Source organism: Orbicella franksi, chromosome 11, assembly GCF_964199315.1.
Source record: "Orbicella franksi chromosome 11, jaOrbFran1.1, whole genome shotgun sequence".
Taxonomy (NCBI): domain Eukaryota; kingdom Metazoa; phylum Cnidaria; class Anthozoa; order Scleractinia; family Merulinidae; genus Orbicella; species Orbicella franksi.
The window spans coordinates 13,642,748-13,665,121 of NC_138155.1; the positions used below are offsets into that span (position 1 = coordinate 13,642,748).

The following is a 22,374-nucleotide window of genomic DNA, read 5'->3' on the forward strand; positions in this document are numbered from 1 at the left end:
CTCGCCTTTGACATGACATGACGTAGGATCAAAGTTGTACAAAGCCATGCCGCCTTTGAACGCCTTTGACATAAGAGATCAAAGGTATGCAAAGTCGTGGTGTCTTTGAACGCCTTTAACGCGCGTCAAAACTGTAGTCAAAGTTATTGACATGTTTGACCTCGCCTTTGGCAGGGATCAAATGTATGGCAAATCCATAAGATATTTGATTCTCCCTTTTACGTGGGTCAAAGGTGGAGTCAAAGTTAAGATCACATTTGCCCTCCTCTTTGTCATGGATCAAATGTATCGGCAAAGCCATGACATTTTTGACACACATTTGACGCGCGTCAAAGTTTGGATCAAAGCTATGATCATATTTGACTTCGACTTTGATCAGGATCAAATTTAGAGTAAATCCAATTTTTCGTGCCGTGCGCAAGACCGCAAGTCAACGCAAGTGCACGCAACGCTTGGCTAAACGGAGTCGCAAGTAGACCCAAGTTTTCAAGTTGGTTCTACATGTACTTGCGAGTCCGTCTAGCCAGGGCTTTAAGTCTTCGTTTCCGCCACAACCCTTCCCATCAGCCACTAAAGAAGCAAAATGTCGGATGACGCGAAGAAACTGGAACTGGGTATAGCACGCATTGCATGCTGGTCTTAACATGGCGGACAAATAATAGAGGTATTTTGAAGAACTGAGACATTGTAGCTTTATATTTACAACATGGGGAAAGAAAAGGCTGGTCCATTAACTCCCAAAGCCATAGCAAACAGGATTAAAGCCAAAGGATTGCAAAAGTTGCGATGGTATTGCCAAATGTGCCAGAAACAGTGTCGAGACGAGGTAAGCTGCAGGCTTGAAAACGTCAACGATTGAAAAACGTCAGCGTTTATGTTACATTGAAAGAAATCGACGGGCCATATTTTTACATCGTTCTTTTCCTTTCAGAATGGATTTAAATGTCACACAATGTCAGAATCTCATCAACGCCAGCTTCTGTTATTAGCGGAAGATGTTGATAAGTACATGGACAGTTTCTCGAGGTAAGCTAAAATTCAGGGAAGGGAAAACCTCTTCAGCTTGTATAGTACGCCTGCAGGTTCTACAGTGAAGTAGTTAAGGCCTATCAGGTGATGTCAGACATCGCGAGTACGTTGAGTATGTTGATTTGTCAATGGCAAGCAAACCAGTTCTTTGTATAATTGTAATGCACTAACGGGCTAAGGCAGTTGATGCTTTGCTATGTATTTCATAGATAATATCTTGGGTGACAAATTACTCCTTAACTTTTTGGCGCGAAATGTCAGGGTTAATTTATAATTTTACTTGTGAAATGACCAAATTGCCATGGTAATGTTTGGCGCGAAATTTCGTGATACAATAAACAAGTACAAAGCCCTTGATTGTAAGTGTAATTTGTCATCTATAACATTAAAAGATAATCAAATGGTATACTTGAGAAATTAAGAAATAATTTCATTAGCATTGTGTCAAAATTCTAATGATTAATTTTGACAAAACACCCATGGAATTATTTCCTAATTTCACTCGTCACCATTTGATTACCAATACTAACTTCAGCTGTTTAGGATCATCCCATGCTATCTCGAGATTCTCTGCATGGGCTGCGATAGTCTTTTTTACATGTGTTGATCCGTCAGTAATCTTTGATCTGAAGACTTTTCTCAGGATGGTTTGGAACAAATTTGGCTCTTTCTTTAGGGGTTAAAGATAAATAAATTGGATTATCTCGGGGGCAGACAGGGGCAGGGCAAACCCTAGTTACCCTCCACCATTTTCGATGCCATCAAAATGATTGATATTGCATGGTGAAGCAAAATCTTATTGCTTTACTGTAAGCTGTGTTCCTGAAAGTATGTCTAATTATCCTTAGTAGTTTCACAGTGATGTCCTTCATTTTGACATGCTCGACCATGTAAAGTATACTAACCAAACTCTGGCATATAAAGAGGGTCCCCAATAGGTTTGGCAGGATGCGGGATTTGGCTTTTTTTCGCCATGATATTTGGGATTTGAGCTGAAAACAGGGACAGGAAGCGGGAATTACAATTACGAGCGGGAGTGGGATTTCGTGTTTTTATAGGGTTGGTATACGGGATTCGCAAGGGGAACAGAGCGGGATATGAGATTTCAATTCTTATGTGTCCTCATAAATTGTTATTGACCAGCACAAGAACCACAAGCTGGTAGAAACAAACCTTTTGTGCGTTATAGCTGTGTCAGGTTTCAAGTAATGAATTGCAACGGATCTGTACCCTGTCAGGTTCTGTCAAACATATCCATTTCACTTGACTACATTAGCGTCATGAGACTGTATGAGGTCCTTCAGTCCTATTCCTACTGATTGCGATCATTTGTGTTGACCTCTGACATCAATGACATCTGTCCATTTCCAACATTTTCGACGCTTGCGTCTGCAATCTTGGCCCCGATCATTCCTAGTTTTTCTAGTCTTTCGACCTTTTCCAGAGTGCTTGGTTTGTTTTAGCCAGGATAGCCACACCGGATGGCGGTGACAGTGATTTACTGTTCAAAGTATGCATCGCGATATATTACGAAAAGGATGTGCGAGCAGGAATGCCTTCATTCAGAAAGAAAAGTTCTGAGCCCAGATTTCAAGGAAAGTGAAGAGGCTGAAAGCTTTGAAAGAAACTGTCAAGTGTGTATACAGGCCATTTCTTTCACTGATACGTGGACAAAAGAAAACAAAACAGTAAACCATTTATGGAAAGAAACGTTATAATCATTTGTGCTTACTTACATGTATCTGCTACCCATTGAATTCTTTTGAAATCTTTCATATGATATCTATTTTTAAAAAGTTTCTGTGTTAATAATTAAACTAATTATTAATTTAACAAATCAATAATTAACACAGAAACGTCTGAAAAGTAGGCGGGATTGGGATTTCCAGTCAAAAAAGGTTGGGATGGCGGGATTAACAGGAAAAAAAGGGCGGGAAAGTGGAATCTGAGAACCCTATTGTGGACCCTCTGTAAACAAAAGCAAAGCTGTGGCTGTCTAGGACCCTTTAAACTTGTACATTATCAAGAAGAGGTGTAGGTATAAAATGAAATGGTTGAACCTTATTGTCTTGATCATTGAATGCTTACTCTGCGTTACCCCAAAATATATTTTCAGAGAATTTCAAGATGACTTTTTGAAGCTTCTGAAGAGACAATTTGGTATGCGGTGTATTTAATGTGAACTGTAACTACTTTTTTTTACTGATTATGAGTGCACTTTTTACACGACTTTTGTACTTCATGATTTTCCACATCCATTTAATACAGTATAATTATAGTTGTGTACTTTGTCAGATGTGTAGTGGCCTAATGGTTAGCATGCTGGACTTCCGAACGATTACTCTAAATTTATTGTTGGGGATAACGCACCAATGGACTACATGTACATACGTGTGCATGAAGCATCCCATCCATGACGGAGTAGAAATACAGTACAGTGTTCCTATTCCCTTCTCACTTCGTGCTATAGAAACCAGGATGAGATCTGGTGATTTCAGGACCACTTGGCCTGACACAGACTTTACCTTATATACAGTAGTTGAATATTGTAATCTCATGATACTATAACAACCAAGCAGTCACTTGCGAGCAAGAAAGGTGTCGTTTCTTTGTACTGTTCCTGATGACTGAGCATTAGTCTGTATTTGGGTACCACACAACTGAATAAAAACGTCAGTCATGAATCCACATGATCAGTCAATCATTACAGAGTTTTTTGTTTTTTTTTCCTTTACTTTTGTCTTCCCTCATCCGTTACTCTTCTGTTACACTGCACAAGTTGCAAATTAAAATTAAAATTAAAATTTTACTTTAAGGAACCTCCAGGGCTACAAAAACACTTGAATCCCAGCTTGCCCTTTAGACACTTGAGCAGCTCTAAAATTTTGTTTACCCTGGGTAAGTCTTAGTTAACTTAAAATTGTTTAATTTGTTGGGAGACAACTTGCCAGGGCCTAATTCCCCTTCAGGCAAGTGAGAATGAATTAAAGCTACTTGCCTGGCAGAAAAATCAACAGTTTGTCTTGGACAACTGGATGGCACTTTTTTCAAACCCTGACCATACATTTGTGTCATGAAAATGTAATCTATTGATAAGTTTTTTTCTTTTTTTTTTTTTTTTTTTACATGTTTTTAAGGAACTCGCAGAGTTAAAGCAAATCAAGTTTACCAGGATTACATCAGTGACAGACACCATACACACATGAATGCTACCCAGGTCAGTGTGATAACTTTAAAGCGCAGGGGAAAAAAGTAAGGAAGAAAAGTGTGTACATGTATCTAAATGAAAATTCTAGTTTGTGTATGATGCGGTTCAAATTTATTTTGGCTGAAGTTGATTAAAAAAATAATAATAAAAAAAAATCACAATATTTAGAGAGGAAGCCACATGACATTGACCTTAGCTGGTTTTCATGCAGGTCTTCTATCCTGGTCAAATTGGAATTTAGAAATGTTGGTTTTGGTGGAGGGAGAAAAACAGGAGAACCCAGAGGAAAACCTCCCGGGTCAAGGCAAGAACTAACAACAAACTCAACCCACATACACACACATATGGCACCGAGCTGGAATCGAACCTGGGAGGCAAGTGTTCTCACCACTGTGCCATCCTTGCTCTCCAAATTAAAAACCAGTGTACATGTATTCTAATGTTACAGGTTTTTTTATTTTTTTATATATGTATAATTATAAAATTTGTTTCAGCTATGACAATGTTTTGGCTGTTTTTATCTTTGTTACAGTGGGAAACTCTGACTCAATTTGTTAAATGGCTTGGAAGAGAAGGTACATTGTAAATACATTTAATTGTTATATTTATTTTTTTGAAGAGGTAACCTCACATTCAATGAAAGATGGTATCATAAATTGTAATTGAAAGATTAAGATGTTGTTCCCAGCTGCTGAAACAATGGATAATAACACTTTTATGGTTCCCAGTGAGGAGTTACATGTATTACTACGGTACCTTTTACACTCAATATGTGATTTTAAAAATTAAAGGAAACTTATGGATTGCAAAAGAAAGTACAAAAATAAGAACATGCAAATCTTCATTTTTGAGTTTTACATTTATTATTTATTATCAGACAATAAGTGTACATGTCCATATGTATATGTGATGCATGTTACTTATAACTGCTGCAGACAGTGTGTAATACGTCTAATTAATCATTGATATAATTTTTTTCTAATATATGCCTCAGGACACTGCAAAGTTGATGAAACTGAAAAGGGATGGTTTATAGCATATATAGACAGGGATCCTGAAACCATTGAGAGACAAAAGGTAAAAAGAGGAAAAACAACATTAAATTAAATGCTTACAGGTTCCTCATGGTAACAGTGCACTTTCCTCTGGATCAAGTGGTCCATGTTCCATCCTTGGCCAGAGACATTGTGAGTTTTGAGTTAACCGAAACAACTGAATAAAAAGAATGATGCATATGTACAGGGTTAGTCTTGATCTGAAGTCAACTATTAGCAAACACCAGTGAGAGCATGAACTATTGACAACTCTGTGTATTGTTTCATCTTGCACTTCATCACTTTTGTGCTGGTATTTTGTGGATGATTTTTTTCAGAAGTTGAGTCTACAATGAAACGCTGTACAGATGAGTCTAAGTTACTCTTTTTGTTCAGCAGTCTCACTTAACTCAAAAGTGGATAATTAAATGGCTTTCTCATAACCTGTAGAAAAGGAAAAGTCTGCCTGTGAGCCAAGTGACCCATGAGGGCATGCTTATCTCCGGTTTCAGTAGCATGAAGCAACTAAGAGTATTTCTACTCCTCCCTGGATGGGATGTTTAGTCCATCACAGGGTTACCCCCCAGCATTAAATTCGCTGGTACCCATTTATACAACTGGTGAAGAGAGACACTGTGAGAGTAATGTGTCTTGCCCAAGAACACAACACAATGTCTTTGGTCAGGGATTGAACCCAGACCACTCAAGCTGGAGATGCACGCACAAACCATGAGGCCACTGCAACACCTTCCAAGGCATTTGGGGAGTTTACTGTTTTCTCTTCTTGGTTCAAGTTTCCTACCTACAGTGTACAGTATATATACAGTTGAACTCTGCTATTGTGAACTCTCAGGGGTGTGTGTGGGGGGGGGGGGGGGGGGGGACAAAATAGAGTTTAAAATAGCCAGAGCATCCAATTACTGATAGTAGGTGACTGAAGGGCAAATCCAAGGAAAATGGTTTTAAGTTCGAAATACATGTAAGGGGGAATTCAGAATAACCAAGATTGAATTAGCATGGTGCAAAAAAGTGTACTGTTTCTCAAATTTTAAGTAATGCTTGAGAAATCAGTCTGTACACATAACCTCAAAGTTATCACCTTACAGGCATGAGATTCATGTCTATGGCATGAGAGCTGGCAGGTATACAAGTCATGTACATGTCTACATTGTAAATGTCATTTCATTCACAGGCGGCTGAAGTTAAGGAAAGAATGGATATGGATGATGAAGAGAGGCGAGGTATGCTGCACATTTTAGAAAGAAGTATTATTATGTCAGCTCAAATATTTGTGTTTTCTGGTTTACTTAATTTGTTTCCAACATGTCGTGTTCTCTTCAAGATTTTATGCTGTAAATCACAAACATTTAAACAATTTGGATTCATGTGGTAGGATTTCTGATGATTGAATTTAACTTAGTGTATGTAATTACAGCAGCATTACAGTGCAACCCCTCTTAAACAGCCACCTTTGGGGAAATGGATAGTGGCTGCTAGAGGTAAAAAACAATAGAAAAGCCCACATTGGACTTTGATTACTGGCTGCCTAATAGGGATAGCTGTTTAATAGGTGGCCTGTTAAAATAGGGGTTCGACTGTATTATCAAATTAAAAAAGTAATGATCTGTACTGTTTAGGTTGGGACATAGAGTGTACAACAAAATGTACAATTTAATACAGTGGAAGAATGACAAAGTATTAAATAAATGCACTGTTCAGTATGCAGTTATGTACATGTAAGGACACGGGAATTTTTAAGAACATGAAAGTAGTGCATAGAGAAGCACAAGGGGAACTCAAGTACTTCTCAAGTGTTCTTGAAATTTCAAGTACTACATGACAAATAACTTAACAATGTACATGTACGCTGTACAAGGGGCAAGGAAATTGCCTGTGTTTAAATTCATTAGCCTTGTGCATTACATTTTCTATTTAACAATATTTGCTCAAGAGTGCAGTATTTCTATTGCATAGTAGTTGGTAAGGGTGCAGTGTTAGTCAGCTACAGTATCATGCAAATAACCTATAATTGTAACTGTTTTACAAATCACTCAAAATGTTATGTACATCATCTTCACAGTAACAACTGCACACTGCTGGGTACTTGCTATCTTAAACAGTTGTAATGCATAGTGTGTTGTGCAGCCAATTAAGAGAATTACATTCATGATAAAATCAATGCTTCTAGATTGGTACTAAAACTCATTTAAGACAAATGGTAGGATTTTTGCTCTACTGAGCTAAAATAAACTCTTGCACACTTTTATAAATTATTTTGTGTATTTTTTTAACAGCTAAGCTTCTTGAAAGACAAATAGAAAGAGAACGAGCAAGAAAAGTTGATGAGGTCTGTAAAATGGAAGGTTGGCATTGATAGCATCTTTTAATATAGCTGTCATTGCAGTCATCAGCAATTTGACAGTATACAAAGGGCTTGAAAGGGTCATTTCTGCTTTGTATTTACCCTTCTTTCACCTTAACTTGTATACTGTATGTATTTGAATGCAAACTAAGCTTTGATAACAGCTATTAGTATAATTGTTTTTTTGTTGTTGTTGTTGTTGTTTTGTTTTTTGTTTTGTTTTGTTTTGTTTTGTTTTTTTCATTTCATTCATCTTCCATATTTTTCACTGATATCATTGTTTTTGCTGTCAATACAGGCAGAGCCAGTGTTCACAGAACTAAAACGGGAAAATGAAGAGGAAAAAGGTTTGTAGATGTCTGTTTTTATTTTTTATGAGAAAACAAATTGTCATCAGTCAGCAGAGAAAAATAATCTTTCACCCCACCTTGCAGCCACCTTGTTATTAAGGCAACCTTGTAATACAGCCACATTGTTTTATACAGCCACCCTGTTAATACAGCCACATTGTTGTCATGGCCACTTCATTCTTGTCCAAATTACAGTTGGGTTTCTTAAGCAAAGTAAGGAAATTCACTGTTTAATCTCATTGTGTTTCTTCGAGAAACCAATGCCATCATCTACACTAGGAAAGTACTAAGATCCTCTGTTACAAGCTGTTACATAACATATGCATGCAGCACATTTCACGCGACAGAAAAGCACACAGTGTAATTTTTAAAATGGCGGCAAAAAAAATGTACAAGGTGTCCTTGACAGTTTCGTGGTGAAGAGGTCAAAAGGTGAGTTATTGATAATTTACAATCCGCCTTTTCAAAATAATGAACCAGCACTTGCAGTTAAATAAAATGATCAATTTGTTTTGCATGTCAAAAAAGTCACTGAATGGACAAGGCTGTGAACAGTATTTATTGTTTCCCGTGCAGTCACTGTAAATCATTCAGGATTTTGGTTGACGAAATGAGGACGTAAATAACAATTATAACTCCATCTAGCTCTCAATGTGTTGGAAAATTCAAATCCAAGTCTAACTTAAAAATTTTCTTGGGGGGAAAGGCTTGGTCCTTCGGCCCTTGTGTGTATGGGGGTACCTGCTAACTGTACCATGAGAAACTTCCTACTTCAAAATTCATTGAAACCCTTGCAATAACTGTTCAGTATGGAGTACTGCCTGTCAGTATAGAGCTGTTTCTCAGTGGAAGATTGCTGGTCTAATGGATATTGTGTTGGACTGTCAATCAAGCAATCCAGGGTGAAGCCAAGATCAGGATCATTGTGTTGTGTTCTTGGGCAAGACACTTCACTCTCTCCACCCAGGGGGGTGACCCTGCAGGGAACTGTGCGATGGAAAAGCATCCCATCCAGGGGAAATGTAGAAATACATTGTACATTATTATTACTCCTAGTCACTTCAAGCCACAGAGACTGGAATCAAGGTTTGGCTGTATGGCCACTATTCTCGAACATGGACATACATGTACATGTACACAAACCTGTATTTCACAGAAGTATTTACAGGTACCTTTAATTTAGACCTTAATTTGGTCTGTCAGAGGCTTGTTGTCGACAGAGTTACTTATTAACTTGCATTATGTTTCTTTTAGTGGCTTTTAGTATGCCCACAACTAAAAAGAAAGAACCTGTTCCAGGACCTAGCGGGTGAGTAAATAATTGACAGTAGATGGTTTATAGAGTGTTAAACAAGGTTGCAGAAGTTTGTACACGAACTTAAACTTGTACATGTACATGTACTGTTATTATAGATGATCAACCTAGTACACGTAAAAATAAACTGGAAGATAGCAAGCGACCCGCAAGAAGCCGCAAGAAGTTGCCGGCTTGCGGACGCATAAAGAAGTTCTTGCGTGTGTATTATTTTTGGGCTGTACTGTAATAGACTAACAGTGTACAGCTGACAGCAAAGTTTGTTTAGGTCTTCAAAATATGCTTCAAAAGACTGGGTAGAATTGTATAATGTAACTAAATGACCTGACAGTATTTATGGCCTCCCCACAAGTGAAGAGAGTGAGTGAGTGAGTGAGTGAGTGAGTGAGCGAGTGATTCATGACCAAGAAGAAGTAAAAAGCAACTATGCCTGGAAAGATGCCTCCCCTCCCCCCAAAAAATATCCCCGATGATTCACAAATGTTAACCATACTCTCTTTTCGGTATCCTGTAATCACAGACACCCAACTTGCCATGATTTTGATTTGTGTGGAGCTTTCTTGTTCTGGTGTACGTGTATTTATGTGATGCCTCCTTAGGATCGTGGACCGATTTTAATGTTTTATCCTTGTTTTTATCGTGAAGGTTTGATACTCACATTTTCATGGTTTTAACTGAAAACAACTAAACAAACAGCTGGCACTACCAAATTGGCATATGTCCCTAGAATCAAGACATTGCAGAAAACAACTTGTTGGCATGATCTTAAAATCTCATGCACTAATTACTGTTAGCTCAACTAAATACCAGCAGTATCACTTCATACAAATGTACACATGCAACTGTGATGAAACTGTGTGAAACTGTAATCTCACATGAATGGATACCTGTAGACCAGTAATAGCTCTCTGCATATATTGCAAGCCTACAATGCTAGACAGTTGTTGTGCAACTCACTTGTAATTAAAATGTATCTTTTCCAGAAATATGTATTGAAAACTTGATTTGATTTACATGTAAGAATAGACTGTACATGTAAAGGCAGGTTAGTTCATGTAAATATTGTCTTTTGGCAGCAAGTTTCTTTTTGACTATTTGGTTGCCAAAAATGTTGTAGATGTCTGGTATGGCTGACAGGTATACTTTGATTGTTGTTTATTTCAATTTATTTTTATTCATTTGCTTCTCTTAATTTCACAACTATCAGGCACCAACACCCAAGCTTTCCTCCCATTAATTTTCAGAGTCACTCAGTCAAAACCTACAGGCCTGCAGAATCCCATGAGTTCAGCAAGCTTGAATCAAAGGGGAAAGAAGAAAGAAAAGGAAAAGACTAAAGAAAGGTAATTAAACCCTAAGGGCGTATTATTTTAAAAGGAGCTACGTCACGGTTTGCTCATATTGAGAAGTTTAGCCTCAATTTTTCAAATTCGTCGTTTGTAATCCATGTCAATCTTGTCCATCCTTAGCCATCCTCGTTCCTTTATGGTTTATCATTATCTCTTTGGTTTTTTTCTATCTTATTAAACTGTTATTTTCAGGTTTCCTAATACTTAAAGGTAATTTTGTATGTGGCCAAAATAACTCAAAATACCCGTGACTGAGCCCCATTAAAAATCAATCACAAAGTCTTCTAGAAATCAATAACAAGTAGACAATGTAATATTAATTAATTGTTCTACATTAAATTTTACATTATTTTTAGTTGGATATCAATTTTGTCTCAAAACTGCGCCAGAAATGTAAATTATGCATAAAAATTCAAGAGAACATGGCAAAGTTTATTCTAAATAAATGTGACTGCTTTTCAGTGTGAAAAGGAAATCAGCATTAGAGGAAATAATGGAAGTGAGTACATGTGCATGTAAACATTGTTACCATTATAAACATACTGTACTACTCAAGCTAAACAGCATTTCTTTTGTTTCAAACTGTTAGCCCAGAGAGATCTGTGAATAGTTATTCGTAAATACATGTACATATCAATCTATTAGTACAATTACAATTCTCTGTATGCTTTAAACATTATCATAGGCTGTGTATTTTTAACACCTTATAGATTCTTTTACCTTTTGTAATTTTTATTTGATTTTTACTGTAGCTGAAATTTCTAAATTCATATTGAAAACCCCTGTTAGAAATAGTAATAATTTTTTTTTATAACATAGCACACGCTAGTCCTACCTAATTCCTATTGAGTCATCATGAACAAAATCTCTATATACGCACGGCGGTGGGCATATAAGATGATGTGTGCAGTTTTAATTTGGCTGCAAAATTTCCATTGAGTTTAGTGCAAGTTCCTTTTGTTTAAGTTTCGGCAATGTGAAGATTATTCTGAATGATCCCAAACTCTACTTCGATCCTTTGACTTTTGCCAAGCTACATGTAAGATGTTTACTTAAACTTGAGCATTTTGATTTTGTTTGTCTACATTTTCATTGAGTTTTTTTTTTACTCTGCTTGCCTACATTTGTACTTTTTCATTGTAATTAATTCAAAGAAGCGAATTTTTTATTCACAATTTTAGAAAGCTAGGCTAAGCGTTTTCGTTCAACTGTTGCTCAACTGATTGTGGCCTGTTAGGATCCTAATGACCTTTGTTTCCCTTCACTGTGCATTGTGAGAACTTTCTGTAGTCAATCACAAATAAACCATGTTTTAGCACCCAAGTTGTTTTCACTATGTTATAAAAGAATTGGTTCATGCTTTTAGCTGTGTGTATATCGAGTTATGGATGCACTTGGGAAGTTTGGAGAGCACTCAAGAAGCTAGAGTTGCTCTTGACTATCATGTCGAGCAACTCTTACATGTACGCTTCTTTTGTGCTCTCCAAACTTCCCAAGTGCATCCATAGCTCAGTATACATTGTATAACATGAAGATGGCATTGAGCTGATGTCAATTTATTTCGTTCATTTAACACGAAAGGTCAAAATTATCAATCTGGATATAATGCGCATTGTAAATGTGTAAGGTATTGACCTAAGGAAGTTGTTTGTTCAATATTTTTATCATCATTTAGAAAAATTCATGTTTCTTGCCGATAGAAATATTTGAGCAAAGCTTTTTGCTGATTAGAACTTTCACGAAGCATTTTTGTTTGCCATGGATTTTCCTCTATTTCATTTTGCCCAGTTAAATACTGATATCACAGTAGATACATGTAGATGTAGATGTAGATGTAGAAGGTAACTTATAAGGATCTTTCTTCTGCAGATGGAGGAGCAAAAAAAGAAGAAAACAAGCCGCAAAGACAATTGGATAGCAAAAGTAAGTAAAGCTGTACATTGTAGTGTATGGTACTGAAGGGAGGGAGGAAGCCTCCAACAGAGAAGTGAACAGTGAGGAGCTGGGAGCAGAGATGCCAGATGGAGCAGTGGCAAAGAACTCACCTCCCATCAGTGCGGCCCCAGTGCAATTCTGGCCAGGTTTCATAAATAATTATCATGTGGGTTGAGTTTTGTTGTTGGTTCTTGCCTTGCTCAGAGGGTTTTTCTCCGGATACGTCAGTTCTCCTCCCTCCACAAAAACCAACATCTTTAAATTCCAATTCCACCAGGACAGAAGACCCACATGAAAACCAGCTTAGGCTATTGTAATTTATTTATGGAATGTTTCCGAGAATGCTTCCTGTGTAACTGTACATTTGTAACTATACACATAAAGCTTCTCAATTTCCTGCTGTCAAACTCTGACAAAATGTTTGTAAGAAAAGAACCATGAAAACAATCTCTACTAGCACCACTGCTTGTGTATGGTATGAACAACTGGAAAGCATACAATGTAATCTTAGTTTCTTTATTTATTTTTGTCACTTCAGTGTACAAATTTATATTGATGGTTGAATTATTTTTAAAGTTATTGCTCCTGAAAAGCCCCAATTGGGAGGCGCAATAAAATAGGTATCTAAAGTATGTGAAGCATATTATGATTATTAACTACATGTATGATGAAGTTGCTTAATAGACAACATTTCCTTAACAGGGAATCGTTGTTAAAGTTGTGACCAAAAGACTTGGAGATAAATACTACAAAAAGAAAGGAACAATAAAGGTTTGTATAATAATCAGTAATAAAGATGAAAGTTTATGTTATCAATCTTAAATTTAAAATAAATTTTTAAGTTGATATAATTTTATGGCAAGGAACGTTTTGTTCATTGTGAATACTACAATAGCTGCTTTTAATATGGAAAGCAACTTTTCCTGAAAAAATGTATCTTTTTGAACTGGCTCAAGTTTGAAAAACGTAGTAAATTCTAGCAAACTTACAACAGTATGCAGAACTGAGTTTCCTTTTTTAAAAAAAAATTCATATGGATGGTTTTTTTCCTACAGCTCTATCAAACATACATGAAATTCTCAGTCAGACTTCACTTACCTACTAGAAATTAGCACCTTAAAATCATAGAATTTTGATTGAGAGCTAACCGGTCATTTACTCCTACGTCTGACATGATTTTTCAAAAAAGAAAACAAGGAAGGAAGCAAAAGTTGGAAAGTAAAGAAAACGAATCTTTCCCATGTAACGGACTTCTTTTACGAAAGCAAAGGTCGCACAAGGACCTTCAGGACAATCACAGTCCAATACTAATTAAAATCACTTGGACTGTGTTGGACTGATGGTATCTAGAGCATGCATTTTGATTGCTTGATTTTAGTTTGTGGCTCTCTGAAGTAACTTTGTTGTGTAAAAATAATGCATATGTATGCTGACTGTTTTCATTCTCTTTCTGAACTTAGGATATTCACAATCTATTTGTTGCTACAATAAAAATGTCTGATAGTGGAGATGTGATCAAGGTTGACCAAGAACACTTGGAAACAGTCATACCAGCCCTAGGTAGATGTACTTGTAATGCTTTAGTCAAGCTTGATGTTAACAGTCTCACTTCTAAAAGCAGTAGTCTAGTATTGTAGGAGCCAGAATGTGCAGCTTAGCAAAGTATCCTTACCCACCCCATAAAAGGTCGCTGGAAATTCCAGGGGAGGGGTCTCAAGAGTCAAAACTTTTTATAGGAAAGTATGAAGCACTGTGGCCTCATAGATGGTGCGCTTATCTCGGGATCAAGCAGTTCTGGTTTGAGTTCTGGCCAGGGACATTGTGTTGTGTTCATGGGAAAGACACTTTACTCCCACAGGGCCTCTCTCCACCTCTTTCCAGCTAGTCCAGTCCAAGTCTTTGTGCTCAGCTTCAACAGCTTCCACATGTTTTGAGGCAGGCACAGTGTCCTAATGATTGGTATGTAAGACTCCAGATTGAAAGGGCTGGGTTCAAGCCCTGTCCAGGAACATTATGTTGTGTTTTTGGACAAGGCGCTGTACTCCCACAGTGCCTCTCTCCACCCAGGTGTATAAATGAGTACAGCAAACTATGGGGCAGCCCATCCAGGGGGAAAAAGAAATGTTCACCTAGAGTTAGATTCCTCATGCAAAATATATCAAACGTGGTATGGAGAATCTCAGAAATAAACTGGCTGTGTGTACATGTACAATTTGTTTTCCAGGGAAGACTGTCTTGATTGTAAATGGCATCCACAGAGGATCAACAGCCTCGCTTGTGTCCCTGGATGAAAAGAGCTTCTCAGTTACAGGGGATCTTAAGGATGTAAGCTAAGCCGGCTCCATGTTTGCTTGACAGGCCATATTTGTATTCTCAGTATTGGGCTGCAATTACTTCCAACTGAGGGGGAAGTCTTCAAATGATATTCCTCTGCATGAGCCTCTATTGCAGGCTAGTTCCAGTCCAGTACCGAGAATACGAATATGGTCTATTTGACAAACTTCTGTCTTAGAGTGTACTAAAACCCAAGGTAGTGGATTATGTAGAAATACCCTGCAGGCGTATCTTGAGAAAATTAAGATTAATTGTCCAAGTTTTCAGTGACCCTCAATGTTAACCATTTAGCCCGCCGTGTCATCCGCCACCCCTACCCACGGGTATTTTGTACGCTCTCCAGTTGCGCTGGCATCAAGAGACCAAGATGGCAGTTCGTTGAACTCAATGATGGACATCTACGATCTCACGCAAAAAATAGGAGACTGTGAGCAGTCTACCATTTGTAGTGCGTGAGAAACTTTGACAAGTCAATATCCTCATGTGATTAATTTTCACAAAGTAAACGTTAACCCGAGGATGTTAATTTTCAGTTTATGACACGCTGCTATTAAATATTAGTATAATCTACTATCGTTCTGTCACGAATGCCGTTCTCTTATTGGCTACGCTACTCACCATCTATTCTATTGTAGATAGTGAGTAGCCTAGCAGTGTGTGATTGTATTCAAAATGGCGGCGTCTTTTTTGTGTTTTGGAGGATTTAGATAAAAATTTTGAATGAAAAGTTAATTTATACTAAAACAATTAGATTATTCGCTCTCGATTTCTATGCGTGATAGTTGACACAGGCTACGCCCTCGTCAACTATCATTCGATAGAAATCTCGAGGTCGTGATCTAATTGTCAATTATGAGCAGTCGGATGATAGGAAAGCTCCAAGAAAAATTTATATCTATGAAAACTGCAAACGCGACAGTTTAAAGATTCAGCTTGGCAAGATTGACATATAGCACTCCCGATTGAGAAGTCAGAAGTCTGGGTTCGAGTTCTGGACGGGATCGGCAGTACATCACAAGTAAATGATGTATTTAAAATGAAAACACCCGTTACAAACACGAAAAGTATGTACGCATTGCGTGCCTTTATTTGTCTCCCTTGTAGGGACCCCACAGAGGGAAAAGAATAGACAGGATCCCTTATGAAGACATCTGCAAACTGGACACGTGACACCACGTTCAAAGTTCACTCAAGCGCACACGGCCCCTGTCAACACGTAGCAAACTGTAGATTATGAACGCACACTTTAGGAGAAATCACTGAGAAGTGTTCAGTGAATGTTCCAGTCTTCTATGAGTGAAATTTTGAATAAAAATCTCATTTCAGTTGAGTTTTTTTCTTAAGAGAGTCTGGCTATGCTTTTTCCATTGTATGTTAAAGGTCCTGACACATGTCGTAAGCGCGGAAATTTGAATTTTGATTGGGTAATCTTTAAAGTTAGCTTCGATGTCGATCGTATGAAAACTTTGAAAGTTATATTAACAGTATTTAGGAAATTCTTTTTCATTTGGGGAGGGTTTTCATGACGTAGTTTGTTTGTTTTGTGAAGATCGTAGAGAAATTTTATGTCCTCGAGAAGAGGAATACGAAGCGGCTCGTTCCATTCTAAGGCTCAGATTTGGGACAATGACATCTCCAATGACAAAAGTTTATTATAGGGTGTTTTCACATGACGTCACGGCAGCCATATTGGTGTCTCAAAACAATCAAAACGGCGGCCATGTTGATGTACCAAACCAATCCTGTTGGAGTTGAACTCTTATCCTATGTAAACACTTTCTTTTCTTTTTTTTTCACCGACCACGTGAAGCCTAACGAGAAAAACTTCATTCTATTTCGTGTTTAATGCAATCACAGCAAGCTAGTTAAATAATTTGGTTGGGAATAAGAAATGTTTCCCCTATAGGGAACAACATTTGTCAACGACGACATAATAGATTGACAAAGAAGAAAACAGGAAAACTAAGCATGGATTATTAAGAACGTTAAGACAGACTGCGAACGGCTAACATGAAAATATATCCTAGATTGTGCGCCAACTGTGAAGTAACCATTGTTCAATGTTCGGTCGTTGTGAATGGATAGCATATGTAAAGCAGTTGCATTTTTTTTTCTTTTAATTCGCTTTTAAGTCTTAAATGTATAATTCGTATGTAAATACAGGTTGTTTCGCCTCAATAATTAAAAATATTTATGACAACTTTGGATGTGTTCATTCCTGTGCAACCGTCTGTACTACGCATCCTTCATTTGTAACATGAAAAGATTTTCATTCCATGATCTGAATCGCACAATTTTACCACTGACATGACGCAGAGATCTCCCGAGCCCCGTGATGTTTTCCGGTGGTTTAGCCCTGAATGCCTTTCCTTCCTGGGGCATTTTTAATCTGACCTGTTGCAATCAGTTTATTGTCCTGCTGTGTGAACATTTCGTCGCTTACTATCCTTGATGGAGCTGACATCGGTCTTTCCTTTACTGTTTTACTCGACCTGTGCCGAAAAGTATCCGAACACATCACAGCACCAAGAGAATCCGACCTCACAAATGGGACGCCTCTTTGCTCGCTTTGAAGCTTTTCAACATGTAGCGATGCCACAGAATATCGACGTGTCCTAATGTAACGCGCAGTGTGAGCTGGTGGCCTGTTTCTGCACCTTAACAGCTCCAATGCAGCTTTCCTTTTGCGGCGGTTACTATACCAGTACAATAGTGGGTTGAACAGAGAGTTTAACTGAAATATTGTGTCTGCCCATCGTAAAGTGGAAACCTGGCCGAAAAAAGGCAAGACTCTCCGAAAGATATAAACGACTTGGATCGGCACACCCGAGGCAGCAACAAAAGCCGTTAACCAGAAAGTCGTGTAAGCAACTTTGCGTTCAAGCTTCCCTTTGACCAGAGCATTGACTGGGTGGATTCGCGTTCCGTTCCACTTTCGCACTGCGAGATACGTTTTCACATAAAAGAATACTACAAGCAAAATGCAGACAACCCAGAAAATGCTCAAAATGACATCTCCGACTAATATTCGGTCATAACGAAGGTGAGCAGCTTCTATTAGTAACGATGAAACAACTATTAGTAATGCCAACAGCCAGGCAACTCTCGTGTACTTGTTTACACGGCCTCTTGTAGCAATAGCCTTGTACTCCATCCATTTAGCTATCGCCACAAGCCTCTCCCAAGCAATTAGGAGCAAATGTAAAAATGACGCACCACAAGTAAAATACATTACACAGGCATTTACGAAAGTTACTGTACAGATAATATCCACATCTAAAACTCTCTTGATAAATAACGTGTCTAACGTGATAGACAGTGGCATAGATACAGCGTCCACCAAAAGATCAGCTAAGGCCACGCTAGACAACAGGATATTAGAATTCTGTTTCAATTCTCTTCTCGTCTTCACTGCTATTATCACCAAGAGGTTTAACAGAATGGTAACGGGACAAGCAATGGTCGTGATGGCAACAATAATCTTAAAAGAAGTTGTGTGATTCAGGTCCCATATGAATTCTGGCAACTCCGGGCAATGAAACACTGACCTGCAGCTGGTTTCGTTGGAGCAATTGGAGAATGATTCTGTATTCTTCACTGTCATGATCGATATACCTCGTTAAAACGGATGACTGTGGAGAATTAGTTTCTTAACCGCGTACGATTGCAGTTTTGATTTGTTTTACTAAAAAGCTTCACCGGTCTTGACCTGTCCTCGACCAAGCATAAAATACATGAATTTTGCTAATGGCTTAACTCACGCGTTGGTTTTCAATCTTCATATTGAGTGCTGCTGCTTGTGTGACGTCAGAGGTCCCATTCAGTAGAGAAATCCTTTTAAGAGCAGTGAATGTCCTGTCAGCCTGTATTATTTTTCCTTTTTCCTGTTCACAGCGTTGCACAGAGCTCGCCACCTGTTTTGAACAAGGTGCAAAGTGTGCAGTGAGTCAAACAACAATTCATAGCTTATTCGCCTGGTTGAGCATATTTTAAAATTGCTATAAACTTTTGCCTCAAAGCACACCCCTAAGCCATTAGCTGTTGCTTAAGTTAACTTTATTATCTTTGTCCTTCTGACTCAAATTTTTATATCCGAAAAAACAATTGGAAATTCATTTGACATCCAGCGAAATACCAGGTGGTTTCCCAAACATTTAAAGCTTGTATTTTTATTTTTTCGTGCCCATTTTTACCCAAAAAGATATTTCCATATTTAGCTTTAGTCTTCTCATTTCAAATCCAAACATCTAGAGATGCAACCTTAACTGAAGAGAAGAGAACCTAGGCAACACTCTTAAATTCTGCGAGTTAATATTTGCATCTAATAATTTTCCACGCAATTGTTTTATTTCGCCGCTTAATTACGGATTGTCGTATGAAATGGTCAATTTCCTTTGCAAATGATTTCCGTTCAATTTATTTTGACTAAAAAATATATTGTCAGTTGTATTTTCAGCCCTACTTTGAAGCACACATGGAAGCTATTGATCGCAGTACGTCGAGCATTGTAAAAGGAAAAATTTGGCAGGAAATTTGATAAGCGAACTCAATGTCAGCGAATGCTTTCTTATACAGTCACAATGGCGGTGCCAGAATGAAAACAGTAACCTCCCCATAGATGAAAAACATCCAATTACCTTCATATTATAATTTTATGTTATTTTTTAATTTCTTATTTTCGCCATGACCATACGATCGATGTTCTCGCAATAGTCCATCTTAGTAAAAAGATATCCTCTCATACATGCATGTCTATAATAAACAGAGAGTTTCCATGGTAACTTATCACCAAATGGGATAATAAACAAAGCAAACTGTATCTGTCTATTCCAGTGCGCCCATCTGTCATTTCTAAGTTTCACTGTGTTCAATTACTTGAGTGTTTTGATCAAATATCTGGTAGCAACAGCTATAGACATTTGAAACGTCAGTCATGAATATAAAACTTTAGGGTAAAAAGCTGTTAAAATTATGAGTCTAAACGTTTTCGATCTGTTTGATCATCATCAGAGAGTCACTCTGATGATGATCAGACAGATCGAAAACGTTTAGACTCATAATTTTAAGAGCTTTTTACCTTAAAGGTTTATATTTTACTTTTATCGGCGAAATGTATATATGTCAGTCATGAAGTAAGTTTATATCAATATTTCAGTCTAACAATACCTCCCTACCCCACGGAAAAAAAAGCTATGGCCTTGAGTCATACTCGAAATACTCGCTAAAATGTCGAAAAGCGATTGAAAACGGCCTAATATTTCAGAATCCCCCTCCATGGCACTGTCATGTCTTATTCACTATTTCTGGCAGATTTTGGAATTTCCCAAAAAGAGTAGCATGTTCCTCCATTGATAAAACTAAAATTTCAATGTTTACTTTTTCTAGTAAGAATAATATTACGATTACAATTTCTGTTATTGCTCAAAATATTTATCCGGGATGCTGGCTTTAACTATACTTTATGTAGTTAATAAATATTCGCCGCGACTTATTTTTGCAAATGTTTAATCCTGGCAGTTAATTACAAAGCTTTACTTCATATTTTATTTCATTTTATTTTGTTATACATGTTAAAACATGACGTAATCCAGTCGGACTATATAATCTAAGTATATTGCAAGGGATGGGGGGGATCCTATTTGAAAAGATCGGAGATACTAGTCGTCTCCCTTAGGAATTTAAATTACGGATATTGGTCTCACTTCTATAGTTAGCCGTCAAGGTATCTCTTAGGGTTGCACTCGAAGAAATCATAAAAAACGCTGTCTGCGCGCAGAGATAGTAGAAATTATCTAACCCCTGCGTTGAAGCAAAGTAGCCCATGGTTTTTCTTTTACCCCCATTCCTCTGCAGAACAAACCGAGCATGTTTATCAGTTTGTAGACTACGGGTAGTCCCTCTTTCGAGTAGTCCGTGGTGCGTGACGTGAAAGAAAACCCCCGGCCGCGCGAACTCCTTTCGCGCGCGTCTCGCCCTTAAGATTTCGCGCGATCATTTTTTTCTCGTGGTTTTCTTTCGCGTCACGCGCGACGGACTAAGCGAAAGAGGGACTGACTCGAAGGTTAATGAGTTTACCGAGCCCATAACGTTACATAAGTCTAAAAAGGCAAGTCAAAGCATACACACACTTACTTTTACTGGTCAATTTTATCTGTTGTTTATTGTCTCTAAAGAATTTTGAAACATTTCATGATGTTCTAATTTTAAAGGACTATAGTTTTGTTTCCTGGTAACGATTATACGAAAGTTCTCTCTCATTAGTCAATTGTAACTTATCAAAAGTTGCTCTGTCCTTCGGTTTGTGTAAGTTTTTTACTAATAATGTTATTGGCACTGATCTGGATCTCTGGGCATTCCTCTGTGTCGCATTATGATGACATTTAGTTTGTGACGCAAAGGAGTTTTCATTCAGCGAACTTGATCGCACAATCTCTCCACCGATATGACGTCGAGATCTTCCAAGCTCCATGGTGTTTTTCGGTAACTTCGTATTTCGCTGAATACTTTTCCCTCCTGGGACATTTTCAATCTCAACTTTTACTATTACTTGGTTGCGTTTTTGTGTGAATATCTCGTCGCTTGCTAGCCTCGATGGAGCCGACATGGGTCTTTCCTTCACTGCCTCATTCCGCCTCTGCCGAAAGGTGTCTAAACAGAACATAGCACCGAGAGATTCTGACCTTGATAATCGGGCCCCTCTTTGCTCGTTTTGAAGCTTTTCGACATCTAGCGATGCCACGGAATAACGACGTTGCCTAATATGACGCGCCGTGCGGGCTGCTGGCCTGTTTCTGCACCTTAACAGCTCCAATGTAGCTTTCCTTAAGCGGCTGTTTCTATACCAGTACAATAGTGGGTTGAACAGAGAGTTTAACTGAAATATTGTTTCTACCCATCGTATAGTGGAAACCTGGCGGAAGAAAGGCAGAACTCCCCGAAAGAGATAAACGACGAGAGTCGGAAAACTCGACACTGCAAAGAAAACTGTTAGCCAGAAAGACGTGTGAGCAACCTTGCTTTCAAGCTTCTCTTTGACTGGAACACAATGATTCACTGAGCGGACTGTTGTTCGGTTCCATTTTCGCACTGTGAGATAAGCCTTGACATAAAAATATGCTATAAGTGATAAGCAGACAAACCAAATAATGCTCAAAATGACGTCTACGACTAATAAGAGCTCATAACGAAGGCCAGCAGCTCCCATCATAACTACTGGAACAACTATTAGTAATGTCAACAGCCATACAACTCTCCTGTACTTGTTTACACGGCCTGTTGTAACAATAGCCTTGCACTCTGTCCATTTTGCTATCGCCACATGCCTCTCCCAAGCAATTAGAAGCAAATGAAAAAATGACGCCCAGCAACCAATATGCAGTACAGAGACACTTATGAAATCTATCGTACAGATAATATCCACATCTAAAACTCTCTTGATAACTAACGTGTCTAACGTGA

At 38.0% G+C, this 22,374-nt stretch overlaps 1 protein-coding gene across 1 annotated transcript; it reads left to right on the forward strand.

Moving 5' to 3' along the window:
* Positions 1-631: 631 nt before the first annotated feature.
* On the forward strand, positions 632-17,032 carry LOC145502507 (DNA/RNA-binding protein KIN17-like). Its single transcript, XM_081481816.1, has 17 exons — positions 632-826; positions 932-1,026; positions 3,146-3,189; positions 4,167-4,246; positions 4,770-4,812; positions 5,232-5,314; positions 6,464-6,512; positions 7,566-7,618; positions 7,932-7,980; positions 9,238-9,292; positions 10,543-10,641; positions 11,110-11,146; positions 12,517-12,570; positions 13,285-13,353; positions 14,043-14,142; positions 14,807-14,907; positions 16,021-17,032. Exons 1-17 carry the CDS (start codon positions 707-709, stop codon positions 16,084-16,086), a joined length of 1,197 nt encoding a protein of 398 aa, XP_081337942.1. The 5' UTR covers positions 632-706; the 3' UTR covers positions 16,087-17,032.
* Positions 17,033-22,374: the final 5,342 nt, after the last annotated feature.